Below are 21,575 nucleotides of genomic sequence, written 5' to 3'. Positions count from 1 at the left end.
TGACCAAAAAGTTCTATTTTGGTCTCATCTGACCACATGACTTTCTCCCATGACTCCTCTGGATCATCCAAATGGTCATTGGCAAACTTAAGACGGGCCTTGACATGTGCTGGTTTAAGCAGGGGAACCTTCCGTGCCATGCATGATTTCAAACCCTGACGTCTTAGTGTATTACCAACAGTAACCTTGGAAACGGTGATCCCAGCTCTTTTCAGGTCATTGACCAGCTCCTCCCGTGTAGTTCTGGGCTGATTTCTCACCTTTCTTAGGATCATTGAGACCCCACGAGGTGAGCTCTTGCATGGAGCCCCAGTCCTGTTTCAGTTTTAAATAGTTAAAAAATCATATATTGTGATTTCTGGATTTTTTATTTTTTAGATTATGTCTCTCACAGTGGACATGCACCTACGATGACAATTTCAGACCCCTCCATGATTTCCAAGTGGGAGAACTTGCAAAATAGCAGGGTGTTCAAATACTTATTTTCCTCACTGTATATATATATATATGGATTGCGTCCACCAACAAGTAAATAGGAAATAAGCGAATCAGAACACTGCGCGCCAAACCAGCAGTATGTGCGCAAGCGTGAACCACTAGTGTTTCTTTCTCACTCTGGATCTGCCACTGCATCACATTTCTCTCTGCGTGGCGTGGAGTGTCCGTTTTTATGTCGGCTCTCATGTTAACTGGTTAGAGCTTGTGTTTAGAGCACAATGCCTGCGTGACACACACACTTCTCGAGCCGCGCCGAAACCGCGTGCTAGAAATAGAACCGCAACCGACGCCTATTTTTCACGCGACACGCAAGAGTGTTGGAAGTTTTTAGACAAAATAGAAGGCGCAAATACATATTAATAAATTACATTTTGATGCTTGAAAGTCTCTCGGTTTTGACAAATGCATATATAATTGTAATTTAAAAAATAGGCCTAATTATCGATTTTCAAATATTGCCCCTGTCAATAGGCCTACAGAACGAAATATTCTGTAGCCTATTTTGCCGTCAATACTGCCGACGTTGTCTTTGCTGTATCAGGCTATATATATTATGTTTAACATCCAAATGTAGATGGTCTGTCGGCGCACAGAGCCACGCAGTCGCAGACAGCACGTGAAGTTCGTGAACACCGAATTCCCTTTTCTTTCTTATCTATTTGTGTTTGAACAGACATGTGCACGAAAAAATAAGCCAGTGTCCGTCTCAACGAGTTTCCCCGTAAACGCAGTCAAAATAAAACGGATGCGTGTCATTACCGGTATTAGATACGTGCATTCGTCTTAAAGGGACAGCACCCAATATACCTGCAGCTGTTTGTGTCACCAAAGTTAATCAAACAACAAAAGAGAAAGAGAAAAATCACGTTTTGTCAAAAGATAAACTGTATTAATACTTAATACAGTTAATTTACCTGAAAAACATAAAGCACTGCTTTATTTCTCGTGTATTTGTGTTTTATTGTATTTATATTTGTATTTTGTTTATTAGTTTCTATGCAGATGCACTAGGCCTACCCTACACAATTACCCCAATCATCCTAGAATTATTAATTCTTTACAAAAAGAGCTATTCAAATCATCAGGTGAAATTGTTTTCAGGAAGTAGCAGTAAAGCAAGAAGAAGAAGTGCAAGATAGTTTTTCTAAATTTCATTTGACTCTATGTATGTGCCTATAGGGGTGGGTTGGGGATGGTGGCAATGTAGTATCTGGATATTTGCCGCGGGACGAGGGCTTCGATTACCTCTCTCTTTTTTGACCATACATGTGTTTGCACCCCTGATATATAGAGAGAGAGAGAGGCCTATATATATGTTTTAATTCATTTTTACATTAGAATTAGATCTGTTTTTTTCTTATTATGCCAGTGTACTGCACTTTGTGAACAAATAAACTTTATTTCCCTGTACATATCAAAACAACAGTAACGGTCCCAAATCCATTCAAGAGTCCTGTGATTGGTTTAAGAAGAGTCTTGAGGAACTGAATGTGGAATGCTATAAGGAAATGCAAAGTCATCATGAGAAGGTTGGTTTCTGTTAGCCTTAGGTGTGTGTATGATTCAGAGATTATCTTACTGTTTATATCTTTGTTGTCTGTGTGATTTATTTACGTCATTTCTCCCTTGTAGGCTTTAAACTGCATAGTTGGAACAGTTTGTTATGAAAGACTCGCCACCCACGGTCCTCTACTTGGACATGTCACTCGGACAAACCCTTTAGTGACTAGGTAAATATCAAGAAATCTCACAGAGCAAGACTGGTGGCAGTCTGAAAGTCTGGTCTACTTTGAAACTTATTCTGGACAAGAATTGCCCACTTAGGAAGAAATCAAGCATAGCGTTAGTTCTGGCAGGTCACGTTAGTCAAGCTCGCATCAGCTGACCCTCAGCTGATCCACATCTACCTATAGGAATACGACGCCGATCACCCTATACATATATAAGCTCCTTCAGTATTATCAGCAGCTACCGCGTTTCTCAGGAGCTAATTACCCTCCTCCATCCCCAGCTCCTCCTCTCTCAGTCAGGATTTAGCATTCTGATTTCCCTTTGAATCAGATTAAATTCTAGATAATGTTGTACTTTAAAATCTTGAATTAAATATATTTGCAAACTTTCATGTTGGTTCTGTTCTGTTTACCCCAAGGGGGGTTATTGCTGCTCTCCCTGCTCTTATCCATGCTAGGCTGCATGGATGCGCAGGGAGTTCTCGCCCAGAACGGAACCATACCGCCAATCCAAACTGTATGCTAATTGTCAATCGTATTTGATGGTAGTGGTCCTGACAGAAATCATCTGACAGACATAAACACAGCTAACAAAAATATGCTAATTCTGAATGAAACATGTTTTTTCTGGGTTATGCAGTCGTTAAAGGTCAACTGTTACTTTTGACACTAGCAGTTAAAAACAAAACTGCCTACATTTTGCATAATCATTTTTTGGTTGTGCTTTGGCTCTGCGTGACTGTGTGGATAAATATGGTTATTTCTCATAAATAAAAAGGAAAGAGAGATTATCCTACTGCTCATAAAACATGAACTAATAGGCTTACGAGATAAAAGCAGCTTAGATGGAAAGGATCTCAAGTTGACTAGCTGAAGACCTTACTGTAGCTATACCCATTAACTCTTTCCCCGCCATTGACGGAAATTTCTTGCTTTCTGTGTTTTCACTGTTATACAGTAGGGGGCGCTATTATTAAGCATCTTCTGAAAGAGTACTGAATCTGATCAAATCAGGCGAAAAAGAAGCAGAAATAACCGATAGCATAGATAAACAGATGTAAAGCGTATGTAAAATAATGCGATCATCAACATTAAACAGCATATCCAAACTGCCGAACGTTACCGAATAAAATATCGACCCAGGACGAGCTATAGGACTGTGCAAGCATAAGGGGTGTTGATGAACTCGATTTACTCCATCAATGTTTTGATCATCATTCTGAATCCGATCTGGATGTAGTCATTGACGAAAACGCGTTTTTCTCAGCTTTTTCTCAAAATTTTGCTTTTTTATGAAACTTACCCACATTCAAGTGTTGATAAAAAAAGAATGCATTAAGCTAGAATAAAACATTTTTTTTCTTTCTTTTGACATAGCCTATTGCATGTCCAGATATGCATAAAACAAAATATTCTGAGTGCCGTGAAAATGCTTATGTATTCTAGTCAAGGGCCTCAAACAAAACTTATCCAAATAACACATTTTTTCCCCTCAGAAGGCATTTTATTGTGTGATACGCTGATGAGAACGGCAGATTTACAGTTTTCATCCTTGTTTTGTTGTTTTAATGATTCAGATATTTTACCTACCCATTTGAGGACATGCCAATGGAGCAGGAAAACCAGCTGATGCTGCATCCAAATGAGGCTTGTCATCTGCTCGCCCATAATGGATGGGTCATGGGTGATGACCCGCTCAGAAACTTTGCAGAGGCAGGTGAGTCAAAATATGTGTTTATGTTGGTTTCTTCTGAACGGTAATGAAAATACCTGCATGCTGGTTTGGTGCTGGTTGGGCCAGCAAAGCCATTCAAACAATGTTCAGCCAGTTTTTAATGGTTGATTTATCTGTCTGTTAGGGTCTAATGTTTACCTCAGAAGAGAGCTTGTTTGCTGGGGTGACAGCGTTAAACTTCGCTATGGCGATAAGCCAGAAGACTGTCCATACTTATGGGCTCACATGAAGAAGTACACAGAGATCACAGCCAAACATTTCTCCGGTGTGCGTCTGGATAACTGCCACTCCACACCCCTTCATGTGGCTGAGGTACGTGCTCAGATTTCCACTTTATTTTTGATCTGCAGGCATATTTCATGATATATTTATACAAATGACACCATATGCTACTGACAGGAACTCAGAACGTTTTGCAGTGTCACTGTAGATTCATAGATTGTGATATATTTACTGCATACAAATGACATCATATGCTACAGACAGGAATTCAGAATGTTTTGCAATGTCATTGTAGATTCCTAGATTATATCTGAAGAATGTTATCACTTTTCTTTCATTCTAATTTTGGAAATTTGTTGTTTCATTCCTTCTGAGTTTGTACTGCAGGTTTTTCATGTGTACTATTAAATGTGGCATCTTGTATGTTGTGTCTATAGGCCATGTTAGCTGCAGCCAGAGTGGTCAGGCCCAATCTTTATGTGATAGCTGAACTCTTTACAGGAAGTGAACAGCTTGACAATTTGTTTGTAAATCGGCTGGGGATAACCAGTCTCGTCAGAGGTACTGCAGACTGCAGAATACACGTTTGATGCTCAATTTGCTCTTTGTGTTTTTTTTTTCCCCTCCTTTTTGCTTTCTCAAAACATTAATACCTTACCGTTAATAACATACTTTTTCTCTCCATAACCTAATTTGATCTGATGTATTTCATGTGCACACAAATAATACTATATTAATGCCATACTTCATTACTAATACACCTGCATTATATCCTTTATGCTTTACCATGTAACCTGAGCATGTTCCTACTCATTGTCATGCACTTCACACATTGTCTGTCTTGCTTAGTTTACGTACACACCTATCCATTCGTCCATCCATCCTGTTTTCTAACCCTGCTGCTGTGTGCTGTGTGGGCTGCAGTATATGTTAGCTTTCGCTCGTCATCACAGGCCTGATCTGTATGTGGTGGCTGAGCTCTTTACTGGCAGCGAAGAGCTGGACAATGTCTTTATGACTAGGCTTGGCATTACCTCCCTTATCCGAGGTAAGACGCAAAGAGATTGGGAAATGCAGTTGCAGTGACACTCAGAAATAAATGTGAATGCCATGTGAAATACAATTTTACAGCAGATGTAAATCATCCTCAAAATGAGCTAAAACACCACAGCTGCTGTTGATAGAGTTTGAGTTGTATTTCACACAGAATATCCTTAGATTTTAGATATTAGATGGATATGGACTGGTTTTTGAACTACTGGCACTTTTATGTCACAGGGGTTAATTTTTACGTATTCATTTCTTTAAAGATTCTTTAAAATTTAAAATGGACAGGTCAGGTCAGGTCTGTCAGCGTTAACGCATGTGATATATTTTTGTCCAGTTTAACGCGTTAAAATATTTATAATTTTCATCGAGACATCAGTAGTTGTATTAGTATCAGTGATACTGACCTTCATTCAGTCTCTATATTAATTTGGAGATTAACTGTGAAATTCTTACATTATAAAATATGTAAACTAAATATAAACCTATAAAAATGTAAGTGTTTTGAATTGCGATTAATCGTGATTAATCACAGAAAAAAATTGTGATTAATCGAGTTCATTTTTAAATCGACTGACAGCACTATAATAAAATAAAACTATTATCTCAGCAAAAAGTGAAATGAAAACCATTCCAATATATTTGTGTAAAAAATTATTTATATTTATAAATTTATTCAATTTTAGTTTTTTTTGTCCAGTGATGAAACAATGAAGCTGTGACTGTAATGTTAATGACTTCCATAAAAAAATGACAGATTTACTCTGTGATGTATGTACAGTACTGTATATATACTGTATATAGTTAGTACACAAATCAAATAAACTCTTGAGAGTATGAAAAGTGGCAATAGTTGAAAAAACATCCAAATTAAACCACAACATGAACCCTGTCATGTAAAGTTTGACCTTTTTATTAAATGTCCTATTTACTGATAAGATTTGTTGGCTCATCATCAGAGGCCATGAGTGCCGGGAACAGCCATGAGGAGGGTCGACTGGTGTATCGTTTCGGAGGGGAACCTGTAGGGTCATTCGTACAGCCAAACCTCAGGCCTTTAGTGCCGTCGATCGCTCATGCCATGTTTCTGGATGTTACCCATGACAACGAATGCCCCATTCAGGTCAGCAACACATAAAATGTATTTTATGTATCATGAGGTTTATTTTAATACTGTTTAATATACATTTTTATGTTTTCTGTTTTTCTTATTCTTGTCTTGTAGGTTCGTTCGGCGTATGATGCTTTACCCAGCTCTGCTATCGTCTCTATGGCCTGCTGCGCCTCAGGCAGCACTAGAGGATACGATGAGCTCGTACCTCACCAGGTAAAATGTGTACAGTGACTTTGGCTGTGTCCTAAACTTAAACCTAAAGGTCTTGCCGTCCAATCAGTCAATTACTAAATAGACAGTATTTTAGTATAAAGGCACCTCCTAAGAGAACTGGTTGCAGAAAGGCTTTCAACTCACTGATCACTGATCCAAAACAAATTCAAGGAAGCTTAACATTGATAATAATAAGAAATGTTTCTTGTGCTGCAAATCAGCATATTAGAATGATTTCTGAAGGATCATGTGACACTAAAGACTGGAGTAATGATGCTGAAAATTCAGCTTTGCAATCACAGGAATAAATTAAATTTTAAAGCATATTCAAATAGAAAACAGTTATGTTAAATTGTAATAATATTTCACTATATTACTGTTTTTACTGTATTTTTGATCAAATCAGTTCAACCTTGGTGAACATAACAGACTTTTAAAAACAACGGTAGCTGTATATTGAGATTTTGTTTTGTTACATAAAAAAAGTTACATAACTTACTCTTTCTCCTCCAAGTTTTTATGTATTTTTATATAACAAAGCAGATTAAAAAATATTGTTTACGTCCATCCCAATTATGTAACAAGAATCATTTGTTCTGTCAACACCTTGATTATAAAACTCCCATAATTAATTATTTCTTTACTTCTCACTAACAAAGAGTCCTCTGTATCTGGGTCGGTATTCATACCTAAACAAAAGCCTTTTCTGTTATTATTTTTTTCCGCCCTTCAACGTCAAAATATTTCCCTGGGGTTTCTAATATACCTGGAGAAAGCTATCTGTTAGCATTTACATTCATCTAAATGGAAGAAACTCTAATTCTGAATGCAACACTGCAAATACACAACCTGTCAGTCAATAAATCGGAAAACAAAGTAGGCCTAACTTTGCTTCAATTTAAGTTGAAGTTACTTGAAAAAAGTAATCTGATTACATAACACTCTTTACCAACACTGCAAATATGTATGCAAATATATATGTACATATGCTTTTTGCCCACATAATGGTGTTGGTGTAGTATACTATCAACCTGCTTTTTTTCCTCAGATTTCAGTAGTAAAGGAAGAGCGTCTGTACCCTAAATGGAATCCTGATGCACTGCACTCTTCTGTTGGGGAGGTGAACCTCCAGACTGGTATAATAGCAGGAAAGCTGGCCCTCAACAAACTCCACCAAGAACTGGCAGAGAAGGGCTTCACCCAGGTTAATGTTTACTCATATCAGATGTCAAATAAATTTATTATGAGTCACAATCATTAACAGCAATGCAAAGTTTTTACTAACTACTGATTTCACTGATTTGTTACTTACTGTAGCAGACACCTTAATTCCTCTGGATTAAACTGAAATTAAGGAATCTGTTACAACAGTTCATACCTCATACCAATATTGTTTATAAAGAGCAGAACTTATAGCCTGGTTAAAACCAGACCATTCTCAGTAGTAACTGAGTTATGGTCTGGCAAAGCTTCATTAATAACTCATTTCCAAAGGGGCGTCACCAACGGACGTCACTCAAATGCCTCTGGGCGCAATTGGATAGACCTAAAACCAATCAGAGCGATCGTCATCGTCATGTAAAGCCATATGCTGCGTCCCAATTCGCCTCAGTTACACTACGCCATTAAAGTATGTTCTCTTTTTGTGAAGAAAAGGTTTTTACTTTTGAATGTGTAGCAAAAAAGTAGGCAAGCTTTGGGACATACTACTTCGTCATCTTTATCGGACGGATCTGTCGCGTGCATCCTGTCACTTAAACTGCCCTGTCAATCATCTTGTCACAGTTAAAATCCTCTATTAAATCTAATTCAATTTTCTACTGTTTCGGAGAGAAATGTAGTAGCACGTTCATCTGCCAGTGGGTCTTTCATGGAGACTGTCCTCATGTGTTTGCAATTTGAATATAATAATGCATTTAAAAGTTGGTGCGCTACACCAACGGACGTCGCTCAAATGCCTCTGGGCGTAATTGGATAGACCTAAAACCAATCTGAGTGATCGTCATCGTGTAAAGCCCGCCTCAACGTTTCTGATTGGTGCCTCGATTTGGACGGATTAGAAATGGGCTTGAATGGGCTCTTTGCCAGACTACTTGCAGAGCAAATCTAAATTTGCCGGAAGTTTGTCTGGGTTTTCCCAGGCTACAGAACTTACATTGGAAGTGTGGAATGTGAAGAAATGTGCAGAAATGTGAAGCTCAGGTTTTACCAAAACACTTAAAAAGTTGGTTTTCAGACATTTTCTCAGAACAAACTTCACTTTTCTGAGCCCCTTTTGCTGTTTGACATTTGTTATAAAGTATCCAAAATGATCCAAATATTGTTTTGATCATGTAAAAACCTTTTTTTTTTAAATATTGCTTTAAATACCACTAAGTTTTACTCTAATCCAAAGACATATTTAGCAATACATTCAGACATATTTAGCTGTCCAAATACTTTTTTCGAACCCCTATAAATTAATTCTTTATGTATTAAAATGTTATTTGAGCTGTAAAGTTGTCACTAGGGTGGTGGGACTCGTTGTCATATTTATACCTGTAACCTACACCTTTCAGTCTCATGTGCACATTGCTGTCTGTTTCTTTGTATTTGTTCATCATGCACGTCACAGGTTTATGTAGATCAGCTGGATGAAGACACCGTGGCTGTGACCAGGCATTGCCCCAGCACACATCAGTCTGTTGTGACTGTGTCTCGAACAGCGTTTAAAAACCCTGAAACACACCAATACAAAGAGCATCTGGCCCCCATGTACATCCCAGGTACAGACGCGAACACTTATAGTGCTAAGCGCTCTTTGCTTTCAGATTACGCTGTTGAAATCAAAGTCATCTAATTTTATGTAGAGCACATCAAGTACTAGGGGTGTCCCCGACTATGGATTTTCATAGTCGAATCAGAATCGTCATGTCTTGCTTATAGTCGACTAATAGTCGAATCATGTGTATGGGGGCGGGGCTTTAACATTTCAAAGCCGCGATGTACAGAAAATCACACAAAGATATAGAGGAAAATGTATAAAAACATTTTGGATCAATAAAACTAAGAAATAACATAAATAACTCCAGAAAGGCCACAGACAGGATTTGCATTTCACATACAAATCAAATTAAATCGGCTAAATTAGGCCTACCTGTGCGAGCAGGCTCTATACACCACAACATCGATAAACCGAAAAAATAAACAATTAATTTACTAAATTAAATTAGAACAGAATATACCTTTCTAATAAATAAAAATACAAAACGAAATAAATCAGAATCAAGTCACAAGATGAGCAAATGTACACATGCAAAATGCCTAAAGTGCAGGGGAACATATTCAAAACACAAGCCACAAATAGTTAGATTAGATAACCCTGACAGATCAATAAATAAAATTAAAATAAAGAAATTATTAAAATAACGATAGTAGGCTAGCCAGAATTTTCAACTTTGTCTTTTTAACTGCAGAAACAACAATAAATGCTAAACTGGAGTGGCAGTCTTTTTAGCTAAAAATGTTCACACTCACAGCATCCAAAAATCAAATTAGAACCGGCTGAAAAGTTTTGAAATCCCTTGTAGGCTACCCTATACCTGATCGAGAGAACAAATCCAATCTTTCACTCTGTCTGTGACTCTGTGTCCGTTGGAGTCTTTTCAAATTGTGTGCGCGGATAAAATAGCCTACATTCTAACGTGAAACTTGTTAACGTTGGCCGGCAGAAGTGCGATCATGGTTTTCCTGATGCTAAATCCAGCCTGGGAGAATATCCTTTCTGACGGTGTACATCCACACTTTATATTTTCTTATCCCAGACATTGTTATTTTAAAGATTTAAATCCTTGCCGCCAAGACGCTCCTCTAGGTTACGGATTGAAAGTGAAACTTAAATCTGTCACGCGGACGCGGGGTGTTTGGATTTATTCACGCACGTTAAAAAATATTTATTAAAAGCTTATTTCTTTGCACATTTTTATATACAGTACAGCATTATAATAATAGGCTGAATATTAACGTATTGACAGAAAACCAGACATTGAGCGCCCTCATATAGCCAAAGTGGCATGATCCTCGTTTCATAACACCTCTGCGAAGATTCGACCGTGAGATCGGTAGTCGAATCAGGCTCCTCCAATCGAAGCATCGAATCTTCGACTATTCGGGGTCACCCCTAAGTTTGACAATTCATTTTCTCTTCAAATGTCACTGAAGTTCAACTAGGCCTAACTGTGAATCAGTCATCCTTATAAACCAGTTAGACATGTTCTGTCTAATCTGTCATCATGTTACGCAGGTAAAATTGAGGAGGTGATTTTAGAGGCACGTACAATCGAGAGAAACGCTGAGTCATATGTGAAAGATGAGACGTGCATAAACGGCTTGCCGAACTACACTGTTGTGATCCGTGAACACGTCCAGGTAACATGACACTAGTGCTGGGTGCAGCTGTGCTGTGGCATGAAGTGTCCGTATGCTGTCATCAGGCAGAGAAAAGACTAACAGACAAAGGTCCTGTTCTGTGGGAATTTTGGGTATTTGTTGGCTTTTAGTATGCTCTTTTTATAGCTTCTTAGTGTAGAGTACTTTAATACTGTACTTGTGTGCAGAGCTTGTCCCTACTGATGTAGGCTTGCATATAACACGTGTTTTTGGTTTCAGTTAAAGGACAGTGAAATTGTAAAACAGGGAGATGCTACCACAAAGGGCCGCAGTGAGTTTGTTGAAGAGATTTTGTTTGAAAAGCTCACACCCGGTAGTGTTATTACATTCAGGTAATCAAACACACCCAAACAATTTTTTTTTAAAGAATCTTTATATAAATATTTTGCAACCCTTCTTGCCATGAAAATAGCCACTGAATCTGAAGGTGTTACCACAAACAAACCTACAAAAATATAATGTCATGATAATATAATCATGGTGACCATGGAACACACATACATTTTTTTTTTTTAAATGAAACTTCTCCATACCATCTCCAAAAAGCATTTGGATTATAGACCACAAATCATATCGACCACTTTTATAGTGCTTTTAAAGTGCTCTTTTGTCCTTTTTGGTTCTATGGAAGTCTTTTTTGTGTGTGCGTGTTCCATGGGGGAAAAAATGAACAACAGCATTTGATTGTGTAAATCCACATGAGCGTGAATTATTTTTAGGTGAACTGTTCCTTCAAATGAATATTAATGAATTCATTTCAACATGCAACTGATTTCACAGGGTGAGTCTTGATCCAAACTCTCAGAAAATGGTCGGCTACTTGCGAACTCAACTCTCACAGTTCAACCGGCTGTATAAATCCGGCAGTCTGACTGACAGCGATGTTCCTGGCATCCTGAAAGTAGCTCTAGAATTGTAAGTCATATTTACCTTTACCTTTTGCAAACTCAATTCTCATTAATTAATTTGCTTAGAAAGCAAAATATCAACTGTGCTGTTTAACGGTTCATTTTATTTCATAATGATACGAATCAGTTCAGTTTCTTTTAACTTAATTCTCTCGCTAAGACCTGTTGTTTTAAATTACGTGGCAGTTTAATATCCAAACTGACTCTGGCCGAGCTGAACGTGTTATTATTCCGCTGTGATGCGGAGGAACAGGAAGATGGTGGTGGCTGCTACAATATACCATCCTGGATGCCGCTGAAGTACGGAGGCCTACAAGGTACCACAAAACCCAAATAACATGATCGGTCACTGTAGTCATGTGACTATGAATAAACATCATGCTTTCATTACTCGCAGGTTTTGTGTCAGTGTTGTCTGAGATTCGTCCCAAAAATGACCTCGGACATCCGTTTTGTGACAATCTCAGGCAAGGTGATTGGATGATCAATTACGTGAGCACTCGCCTGATGAATAAAGGCGGAGCTCTGCGGGAGGTAGGAAAGGAAATATGTTTTTTACTAATGAAGTAATAAATAGTAAAAAGGAATAAAGTTTGGTGTGCAACTCAGAACAGATTAGCAAAAATTTAAAATTATAGAAATGTTTTTCACACTTTGATGTGGCATATTTCTGTCTAAATATTTCTGATCTATCCTAGGTTGGAAAGTGGTTCAATGCTGTATTCACATACCTCAAGCATATTCCACGCTACTTAGTGCCGTCTTATTTTGATGCCATTATTGTTGGGGCGTATGCCACGGCTGTAGATGAAATCTTCAACCAAATGTCCAGGTTTGATTTGTTCTCTGTATATGTTTCATATTTTGTGAGTAATCTGTTTAATAATGTGTGTAATGGGTTCCTTTGAACTGACAGCTTTGTTCAGAATGGGTCGACCCTTGTCAAGCAGCTGGCCCTGGGCTCGGTTCAGATGTGTGGGGTAGGTCATGTCCCTGCCCTGCCCCCCCTCTCCCCCGAACTGGAGGATGTCCCGGCCCGACTCAACAATGTAACCAAACAAGAGGATCAGTGTTGCGTTTCTCTTGCTGCAGGTTGGATTCATACACATTTTCATCGACTATAAATAATTAGATCGCCTGGGATGTTTAGATTAATTAATGCTTTAAATTTCCTAAAACAAGGCCTTTTTAGGCCAAGAAACTCCCGTTACATATTGTCTAAAATTGAGATGCCGGGCCTACTGTATAATATCATGTAAATAGTAACATATTTACATATTTAAAGATTATTAATGTACCAACTCTTCCACATTTTTTATTGTGCCGAAATTGTGTGAGGGACTATTAAATAATAAGCTGACAACTTTTTGTCTAATTAAAAATCTTTACATAGTGCAGTTTTGAAAATGTTTAAATTATGTGCACTCTCATAATGCACTGGACATACAATATGCCATAAGTACGACATCAGATGCTGTACAGGTTATTGTAGAGTTAAAGAAAAAAAATGGGTGTCATTACCCTAGTGCAAAATAAATATACCAAAATGTATTTGAAATAAATGTATTTTATGCTAAGCTATACTATAAATACATTTACATATTTATGTACTTAATATAAATCCCCTGCAATTGTACTTTTGGTATACTTAATTGATAAAGTCTGCTAAATTGGAACAGCTAATTTTGTTCTAATAATAACTTCTCACAAAAAAACGTATGCCTAATCCACAATGCATGTGTACGCACATGAAATTGTTCTTATCCTGGCTCTAATGTTATGACTGACTGCATGTCTAAGGTTAATAATTTGAATAAAAATGCTCAAACCATCCCCATATGAAGGCTTTCTTGCGCAACCTTTCCTTTACTGTAGGCTTTTTCAAACTGGGGTCTGGAGACCCAGAGGGAGTTTAAGGGTGTCTGTGGAAAAGTCTAGAGAAAAACTGGAAAAAGTAAATAAATAAATAAAAATAAGTTTAAATAATTAAGCAAATAAATTAGATTAACAGTAAATCATACAAAATGTGATAAAATATTAGTTAGTTATTAATCTATTAAATAATGAAGCTAGATTAAAATAAATAAAATAATTTTTGATTAATATAAATAGAAATGAGATTACAATAAAACAAAAACATAAATAAATACATTTTACAGTACATTACTATAATGAGTACAAAAATGTGTGTAAATACATCATTATGGCACAATATACCTATTATTTTTGGCCTGGTTTAAAATGCAACAGTCAATTTTATACAGCATGTCACAAGGGTTCATACTTCGTCTCTTGACCTGATAAAGTTGAAGATGCCTGTGGTTCAACTTTCATCTGTGCAGGTCTGCCGCATTTCTCCACTGGAATCTTCCGCTGCTGGGGGCGAGACACATTCATAGCTCTGCGCGGCCTCATGCTTTTGACAGGGCGGTACCTGGAGGCCAGGTGAGTATCTCATTTTAGAATGCATACTAAACATACCAATCCAACCATATCATCTTCTAATCTGGTGTATTTTCGACAGAAATATAATCTTAGCCTTTGCTGGCACGATGCGCCACGGTCTGATCCCTAATCTGCTGGGTCAGGGTGTCGCAGCCCGTTATAACTGCCGTGATGCAGTGTGGTGGTGGCTTCAGTGTATCCAGGACTACTGTAGCATTGTGCCCAACGGCACAGATATTATAACATGCCCTGTGTCACGTATGTATCCCACTGATGATTCTGAGGCACAGCCCCTGGGGACAGTGGTAAGAAAAAAGGAAACAATCTTTGACTGCTTATGATACTTGATACAGTACAATAGACTTTAGTCAGGGTAGTGCCATATTTAATTTTTGACAGGAATGAAAACTAGACGTAAGGGATACAATTACAGTGAACTGTTTAACAACATACCAATTGTTCAGAAAACAATTTTCTTTCAGAAAAAAATAATCAGTAAATCTCAGTAAAAAGTTAAGTTGTGAAGGTTACGTGATCTAGAACCTTTTTAGAATCGGCAGCATTGTAAAGACTGTAAGTTTTTCCTTCAGAGCCTCGTTTTCATCCACATTAAATTCAATATGGCAACCAGTAACCTGACTAAAGGGGATTTCGCACCGGATACTAGCAACCAGGGTGGTTCACCTAGAACTAATGGTTCCTGGTCATTTTCCTGGTTGCATTCGTACGGAGCCCGGGAAGTCACCTGTAGGGGAAAAAAAAACAATCCGTGGCGACGGTTTTGAAATCCATCCGCTCAGTTTATAAACCGTACTCACGAATTCTCAAACTGTTCCCTCGGTTTAACAAATCGTGCCCACGGATTAATAAACCGTACCCACGAGTTTCTAATCCGCGCTCTCAGATTTGTAAACCGTGCCTTCAGTTTTTGCAATCTGTACCCACAAATTCATAAACCGTGCCCACCCTTTCGCAATCCGTTCCCACGGGTTTGTAAACTACTCACGGATTTGTGACTCGCCCTCATTTTAGAAGAACACGTTGTTAACGAATCCTATTGTATATTGTTTTATTGAATATTAATGGAATACATCAAATTGACATACGTCTGAATGCTTACAGTGATTCTCAATTGTAGCGGGTATGGGTGGAATATACGATTTAATATGAATGACGTGCATCAAAATATTTTGTTCATTTGTGATAATCTTAGCACTTTATTATTATTTTCTAACCTGTATTATGACTGATATTTGACGAAATTGCTTTGTTCATTTTTTTGTAAGTTTTGGACAAAAGCATCTTTTAAATATATAGCCTAAAATGTAATAATAATAATAATAATTATTATTATTATTTAAGTTATAAATGAACTATAAACGAGTTAACTTAGTAATACAGTAATATGTTTGTCATAAAATAATTTATGAATGCTTTATTTTTATAGGCTATAACCTAACCTTTTACAGTTTTGGATAAAATAGGCCTACATTTTTTTTTTGCATAATTTTTGCTTAAAAATAAAGCATTCATAAATTATTCTATGATAAACATAGTCTATGTCTTAAGTGAACTCATTTATAGTTAGAAACTCTAATTATTATTATTATCATCATCATCATTATTATTACATTTTAGGCTATGCTACATTTAGAAGATGCTTTTGTCCAAAACTTACAAAAAAGGAACAAAGCAATTCGTCAAATATCAGTCATAATACCGTTAGACAATATAATAAAGTAAGATTATCACAAATAAACAAAATATTTTGATGCACGTCATTCATATTAATTCGTAGGCTATATTCCACCCCATACCCGCTACAATTGAGAATCACTTTAAACATCCAGACACAGTTAAGACAATTTGATGTATTCCACTTAATACACAATAAAACAATATACAGTAAGATTCGTTAACAACGTGTTCTTTTAAAATGAGGGCGAGACACAAATCCGTGAGTACAGATTACAAACCCGTGGGAACGGATTGTGAAAGCGTGGGCACAGTTTATGAATTTGTGGGTACAGATTGCAGAAACTGAAGGCACGGTTTACAAATCTGAGAGCGCGGATTAAAAACTCGTGGGTACGGTTTGTTAAACCGAGGGAACAGTTTGAGAATTCGTGAGTACGGTTTATAAACAGAGCGGACGGATTGCAAAACCGTCGCCACGGATTATTTTTTTTTTCCCCACAGGTGACTTCCCGGGCTCCGTACTAGAGCCTGAGCACACAGTGCTCGTATTCTCCATAGCCGTTTCTCAATACCAAGTACGCAAAGTTCGGACTTGAGTCCTTGGTAGTTCGGACTTGACAAGTTCGACTCAGGAGAACGAACTCCCGAGGACGGGAGGACACAAGTCCGATAATTCTGAAATGGAACAGCGGCGTACTTGATAACGTCACTCAGCTCGCTCTGGCTACTCCGGTTATCTCTTTATCTATATAGGCTACAAATAAAACAAAATATGTTATAAACCACCACTCTGCCTCTTTTCATTTTCATTGAAAAAAATCTTAAACATAATGGCCACACAAATGTGGTTCAGGCAACGCAATTGATTATCTTCACTGCATATTTATAACACGAAATATAAAGCACAACCCTGACTCTTTTTGTTTTCATTTTAAAAATATGATAAATAAAAAACATTATAATATTGATCATTAAAACTAACATTTAGCAAAAAGAGACAGGGTTATGTCATTTTATTTTATTATATATGTACATACAGTGAAGAGAATGTAGGCAACATGTATAATAAAATATTTTATGTTTTAAATATATAAAATAAAATGACAACCTTTTTTGTTAAATGTCCGTTTTAATGATCAGTAATAGCCATTATAAAAGTATAAGTAGCCTAAAAGGTATAAGAAGCTATACAATAATAAAGCAAACGATTCAATCAAACATAAGTCAGCTCTCTAGGCTACAAAATAAAAAGGCTACAAAACTAAATAAAGCTAAACTTCACTTTGCCCTCAGCTTAACGTTTTGCCAGGGAAAAAATTATAGATTAATGAGACAAATAAAATAAATAAATAAATAAATCGTCCGTTAGATATACACAAGACGATTTATATCTCATGTTAAACCACTAGACTGGAGACATCCGAGCCAGCGGCAAGTCAGCAGCACTAGCCGAGGAAAGGCTGTTCTCGGCGGGGTACATGAGCACCGAGCGTCCGATTGCCTGCATGGTTCTCACAACTCCGAAAATGTCAGATCAAATTTTCAAATAGGCGCTATCTTTATAAATAAACTAAAGATTTGAGCTTTAAACAACTACATTCTCGCCTGAAATACTCTTAAAACTACATTTCGTGACACAATTACAGCAGTAGGCTATTTTTAAATTACACGGGGTTTCTCCTCCGCTATTGACGCTTGCTGGTTGGTGTGAGATGCATTCTGGGATACCTGGCTGTCTCAAGTCCGCACAAGTCACCTCTCGATGCATCCTCGGTAAAAGGGGCGGATCAAGAACACATCCGGGGATTTGAACTGGACTTGGCTAGATGTGAACTTTGAATTGGAACAGTACTTGGGCAGCGACTGATGACGTTTCACAAGTCCACAAGAACACAAGTACAGACAAGAACGCATATTGAGAAATGGCTCATGTTTAGTTTACGATCTGTCTAACAGTCCTGTCTAATACGTTATTAGATAGAAATGTTATTCATAGAAAGACAGTATATGAAAAAGGTATTAGTATATGCCATGTGGTTGATGTCCAGTTGCTAGCTGAGCAGAAATACATAATTATGTTTGGCTTGGTCCCCTCAAAATTACGTTGGATTTTCTCCTTAGCGTAAAGGTTAAGAGGCCAATATTTCACTGTTCCCATGTTCATAGAGTTAGTTTCTGGAGTAAATATATAGGCTATAATCTGTGTTTACACAGCTTTTAAAAAAATGGCAGGTGCTGGTGTTTCACATGCGTTCGGCCAATCAGCGTACATTTACGTCACTGATAGTTCCTATAGTGCTGGTTTATGGTGCGTTCAAGTCCTCCTGGGAAGTTCGTACTTACGAGGTGGGAAGTCGCGTTTACGATGGCAGGTGCGTTCAAGTCTTTTTCGTTGGAGTAAGATGGCAGTGTACTTTCTCTTAATTAATTACACAAAAATACAGCAAGGTTATACTCTAGTTCTAGAAAATAAAGAACAAAGAAATGTGCATCAGGTGTGCTTTGGTTTTTTATGTTTTTAATTAATTTATGAAGCCACTGTAATCTTTAACGTTACATATTACATTGTTATATTATAATGCCATCATATTCTGTGCAGGTAATTAGCTTACTTCTTTGTAACTAGAAAAGCCTGACAATATCACAGCTGAATACCTTTCGGTATTGTGGTATTCCGCCATTTTTCTCAGTGACACGGCCACAACTCGTAAAGATCGGGGCTTAAAGAAAATTCCGAGCTTCACACTGGTATTTACGGCATTGTGGTGGCGTTCATGTGTGTTCAACTCGTAAAAACGATCTATACGAGATGACTTGAACGCACCATCAGACCCTACTCTGAAGTTGGAGCTAAATTAGTTTCTCCAAAAGAAGTTCCTAGGACTAAAATCGTTCCTAGTTCCTGCGGTGCGAACATGCCAAAATCCGGGTACTTCTGCTCATAGTTCTAGGAACTATGAAAAGATTTCTCCTTAAATGCCCTTTAAAAATGTTCCCAAGGGAACCATCAGTTCTTGGGAACCACCCTGCTTATTAGTTCCTAGAACTAAGTTCCTAGAACTATCCGGTGCGAAAGCCCCTATGCCCTGCCCCTGGCCTAAATGCCCCAGTAAGGGGAGTTTTTTAATATTTTGCTACTTAATCTACTACACTTCCATTTAACATCCAAAATATTAGCCACTGAAATAAAAAAATATTATTTTGTTTCACAATGACCTATTACATTAGCATTACCTATTACTGTACATTAGCATTGGTAAGCAACTTTCAAGGCCTTTTTTTAATAAAATTATTCAAATGTGACATTTTGCTTATAAGTGTAACATCATACACTTTATAATAGGTTCAGACTTTAGATATTGTAAGTTTTAGATATTGCTCCAGTATTGCTCACCATCAAGTTGTTCCAAACCTGTATGAATTTCATTCTCCTGCTGAACACAAAAGAAGATATTTTGAAGAGTGTCAGTAACCAAACAGCTGATGGACCCCATTGACTTCCATAGTATTTTCTTTCCATATAATGGAAGTCAATGGGGCCCATCAACTGATTAAGTTACCCATATTCTTCAAAATATGAATGCATACAGGTCTGGAACAACTTGAGGGTGAGTAAATGATGACAGCATTTTCATTTTTGGATGAACTATCCCTTTAACTTCCATTTAATATTTAAATTATTAGCCTCTGGAATTAATAAACATTTCATTTTTATGATACCATACTTTTATGGTGCTTTTTTGTCATTTTGTAGCTTAACAGCCCCAGTCCTCAGAATGAAAAGTGTAGCCAGAATATTCTTCAAAAATGTAAAATAAATGTTTTGGCATGGTTTCAGATTGACTGAATGCTGTTAATATTTTTGTTCATGACTTGAATCAGGATCACGACCAGCCACTATATGTGGTCATTCAAGAGGCTATGCAGCGTCATATCCAGGGAATAGTGTTCAGAGAGAGAAACGCGGGTCCACAGATCGACCGTAACATGCGAGATGAAGGTGAGTCATTGTCTATGAATGCACAGAGGACTCTGTTTTTCCATGTTTGTCTCTAACCATACCTTGCTTTTGCAATTGCCTTGCTTCATAGGCTTTAACGTTGAGGCCAAAGTAAATACCGAGACAGGCTTTGTTTACGGTGGAAATCGCTTCAACTGTGGGACGTGGATGGATAAAATGGGAGAGAGCGACAAAGCCCATAATAGAGGTGTTCCAGCCACACCCAGGTACTATAATTACCTGCTAACATACCTGTCACGCTAAACCTCTACAGTATAATAAAGCTCCATTTTATCCATTATATTGTACAAAACAATGCTTTTAATGTGAAACACTGAGTAGTTTTGAGCCTGGATAAATCAGTCCTCCATATGTCAAGTGAATGATGGCATTGTGTTTATGTCCAGGGATGGCTCTGCGGTGGAGATTGTAGGTCTTAGTAAGTCAGCAGTGCGCTGGCTAATGATGATGAATGAGAGTGGAAATTATCCATACTCCTCTGTCACAATACACAGAGATGGTACGTTCTTTATAACACATTCTCATTCTCAATGAAAATGTCAGTGTCTATTATTTTATTACAAAATAAAATGACACTTTCCGATCCTGCACTGTTGAAAAGCCACAACTTCAATTGTATCACAATTCGCTGTTATACATATTATTTACAGCCTATTCAGCTGACAGCATGAAAATCACTTTTCATATATTTTAACGATCGATCATGACCATTACAATGTGGTTCATCCAGGAGCAGAACAGTCAATGTCATATAAGGAGTGGAATCAACTGATCCAGGAGAATTTTGAAAGGTTATTCTACGTGTCAGATGACCCTGCGGACCCAAATGAGCAACATCCCGACCTGGTCCACAAGAAATGCATTTACAAAGACAGTTATGGGTCCTCTAGCGCCTGGTGTGACTACCAGCTCAGGCCTAATTTCACCATCGCCATGGTTGTGGTGAGTTTTAGTGCTTGTAAAAATCTTTTCAAGTGTTTTGGAGGCTGTTCTCTGTTATACACCACTTTGTTTCACCAGGCACCAGAGTTGTTTACAGTGCAAAGAGCCTGGAAGGCTTTAGAGATGGTAGAAAAGAAGCTGCTCGGTCCTCTGGGAATGAAAACACTGGACCCAGAGTAAGTAGAAAACAACACCTGCTGTCTGCCTATTGCCTGAGCAGCTACTTGTGTTAAGAGTGTGCACTTCTGGCGTGCTGACTGGACATTCTTTGATAAGTGTTTTTGGTAACACTTTCTTTGAAGACCATGCTTAGACTGAATTATAGCTCCATTTATACTTATTTATACGTAAGTATTACTATTTTATAAATATATTTATAAAGACTCATTAAGACCTATAGTGCATAATAAGAACAGTTATAGTTACATTTATATAATTTTTATAATTACTTATGTCATGCATTTGCTTTTTCAATGTGCATGCTCATAATCCATTATACACTTATTAATAAGTATGAATTAGTCAGTTCTATGGTTCCATGAATGTATTTATAAAGATGCAGCCTGCATTGCTA

General features: G+C 37.5%; 1 protein-coding gene across 2 annotated transcripts in view; it reads left to right on the top strand.

Moving 5' to 3' along the window:
* The window catches only part of aglb (amylo-alpha-1, 6-glucosidase, 4-alpha-glucanotransferase b), a 41,248-nt gene that overhangs the window by 16,066 nt on the left and 3,607 nt on the right, over positions 1-21,575 (top strand). Inside the window, exons 9-31 of one of the 2 annotated variants that reach the window (XM_084103326.1) lie at positions 1,925-2,027; positions 2,131-2,228; positions 3,806-3,945; positions 4,088-4,275; positions 5,110-5,233; positions 6,192-6,355; positions 6,458-6,559; positions 7,608-7,763; positions 9,174-9,324; positions 10,842-10,966; positions 11,207-11,319; positions 11,768-11,902; positions 12,082-12,212; positions 12,293-12,429; positions 12,594-12,727; positions 12,812-12,987; positions 14,238-14,340; positions 14,420-14,645; positions 19,921-20,038; positions 20,130-20,265; positions 20,446-20,558; positions 20,790-21,001; positions 21,080-21,177. In XM_084103326.1, coding sequence (XP_083959452.1) covers positions 1,925-2,027; positions 2,131-2,228; positions 3,806-3,945; positions 4,088-4,275; positions 5,110-5,233; positions 6,192-6,355; positions 6,458-6,559; positions 7,608-7,763; positions 9,174-9,324; positions 10,842-10,966; positions 11,207-11,319; positions 11,768-11,902; positions 12,082-12,212; positions 12,293-12,429; positions 12,594-12,727; positions 12,812-12,987; positions 14,238-14,340; positions 14,420-14,645; positions 19,921-20,038; positions 20,130-20,265; positions 20,446-20,558; positions 20,790-21,001; positions 21,080-21,177 — 3,183 coding nt within the window. Of the gene's footprint in view, positions 1-1,924; positions 2,028-2,130; positions 2,229-3,805; positions 3,946-4,087; positions 4,276-4,622; positions 4,747-5,109; positions 5,234-6,191; positions 6,356-6,457; positions 6,560-7,607; positions 7,764-9,173; positions 9,325-10,841; positions 10,967-11,206; positions 11,320-11,767; positions 11,903-12,081; positions 12,213-12,292; positions 12,430-12,593; positions 12,728-12,811; positions 12,988-14,237; positions 14,341-14,419; positions 14,646-19,920; positions 20,039-20,129; positions 20,266-20,445; positions 20,559-20,789; positions 21,002-21,079; positions 21,178-21,575 lie in introns of both variants that reach the window. The other variant, XM_084103325.1, reaches the window with a different exon arrangement.

The sequence above is a fragment of the Abramis brama genome (assembly GCF_963993115.1).
Source record: "Abramis brama genome assembly, chromosome: 24".
Taxonomy (NCBI): Eukaryota; Metazoa; Chordata; class Actinopteri; order Cypriniformes; family Leuciscidae; genus Abramis; species Abramis brama.
Note: the sequence above shows the minus strand (reverse complement) of the source record. Positions and strands in the feature narration are given on the sequence as shown.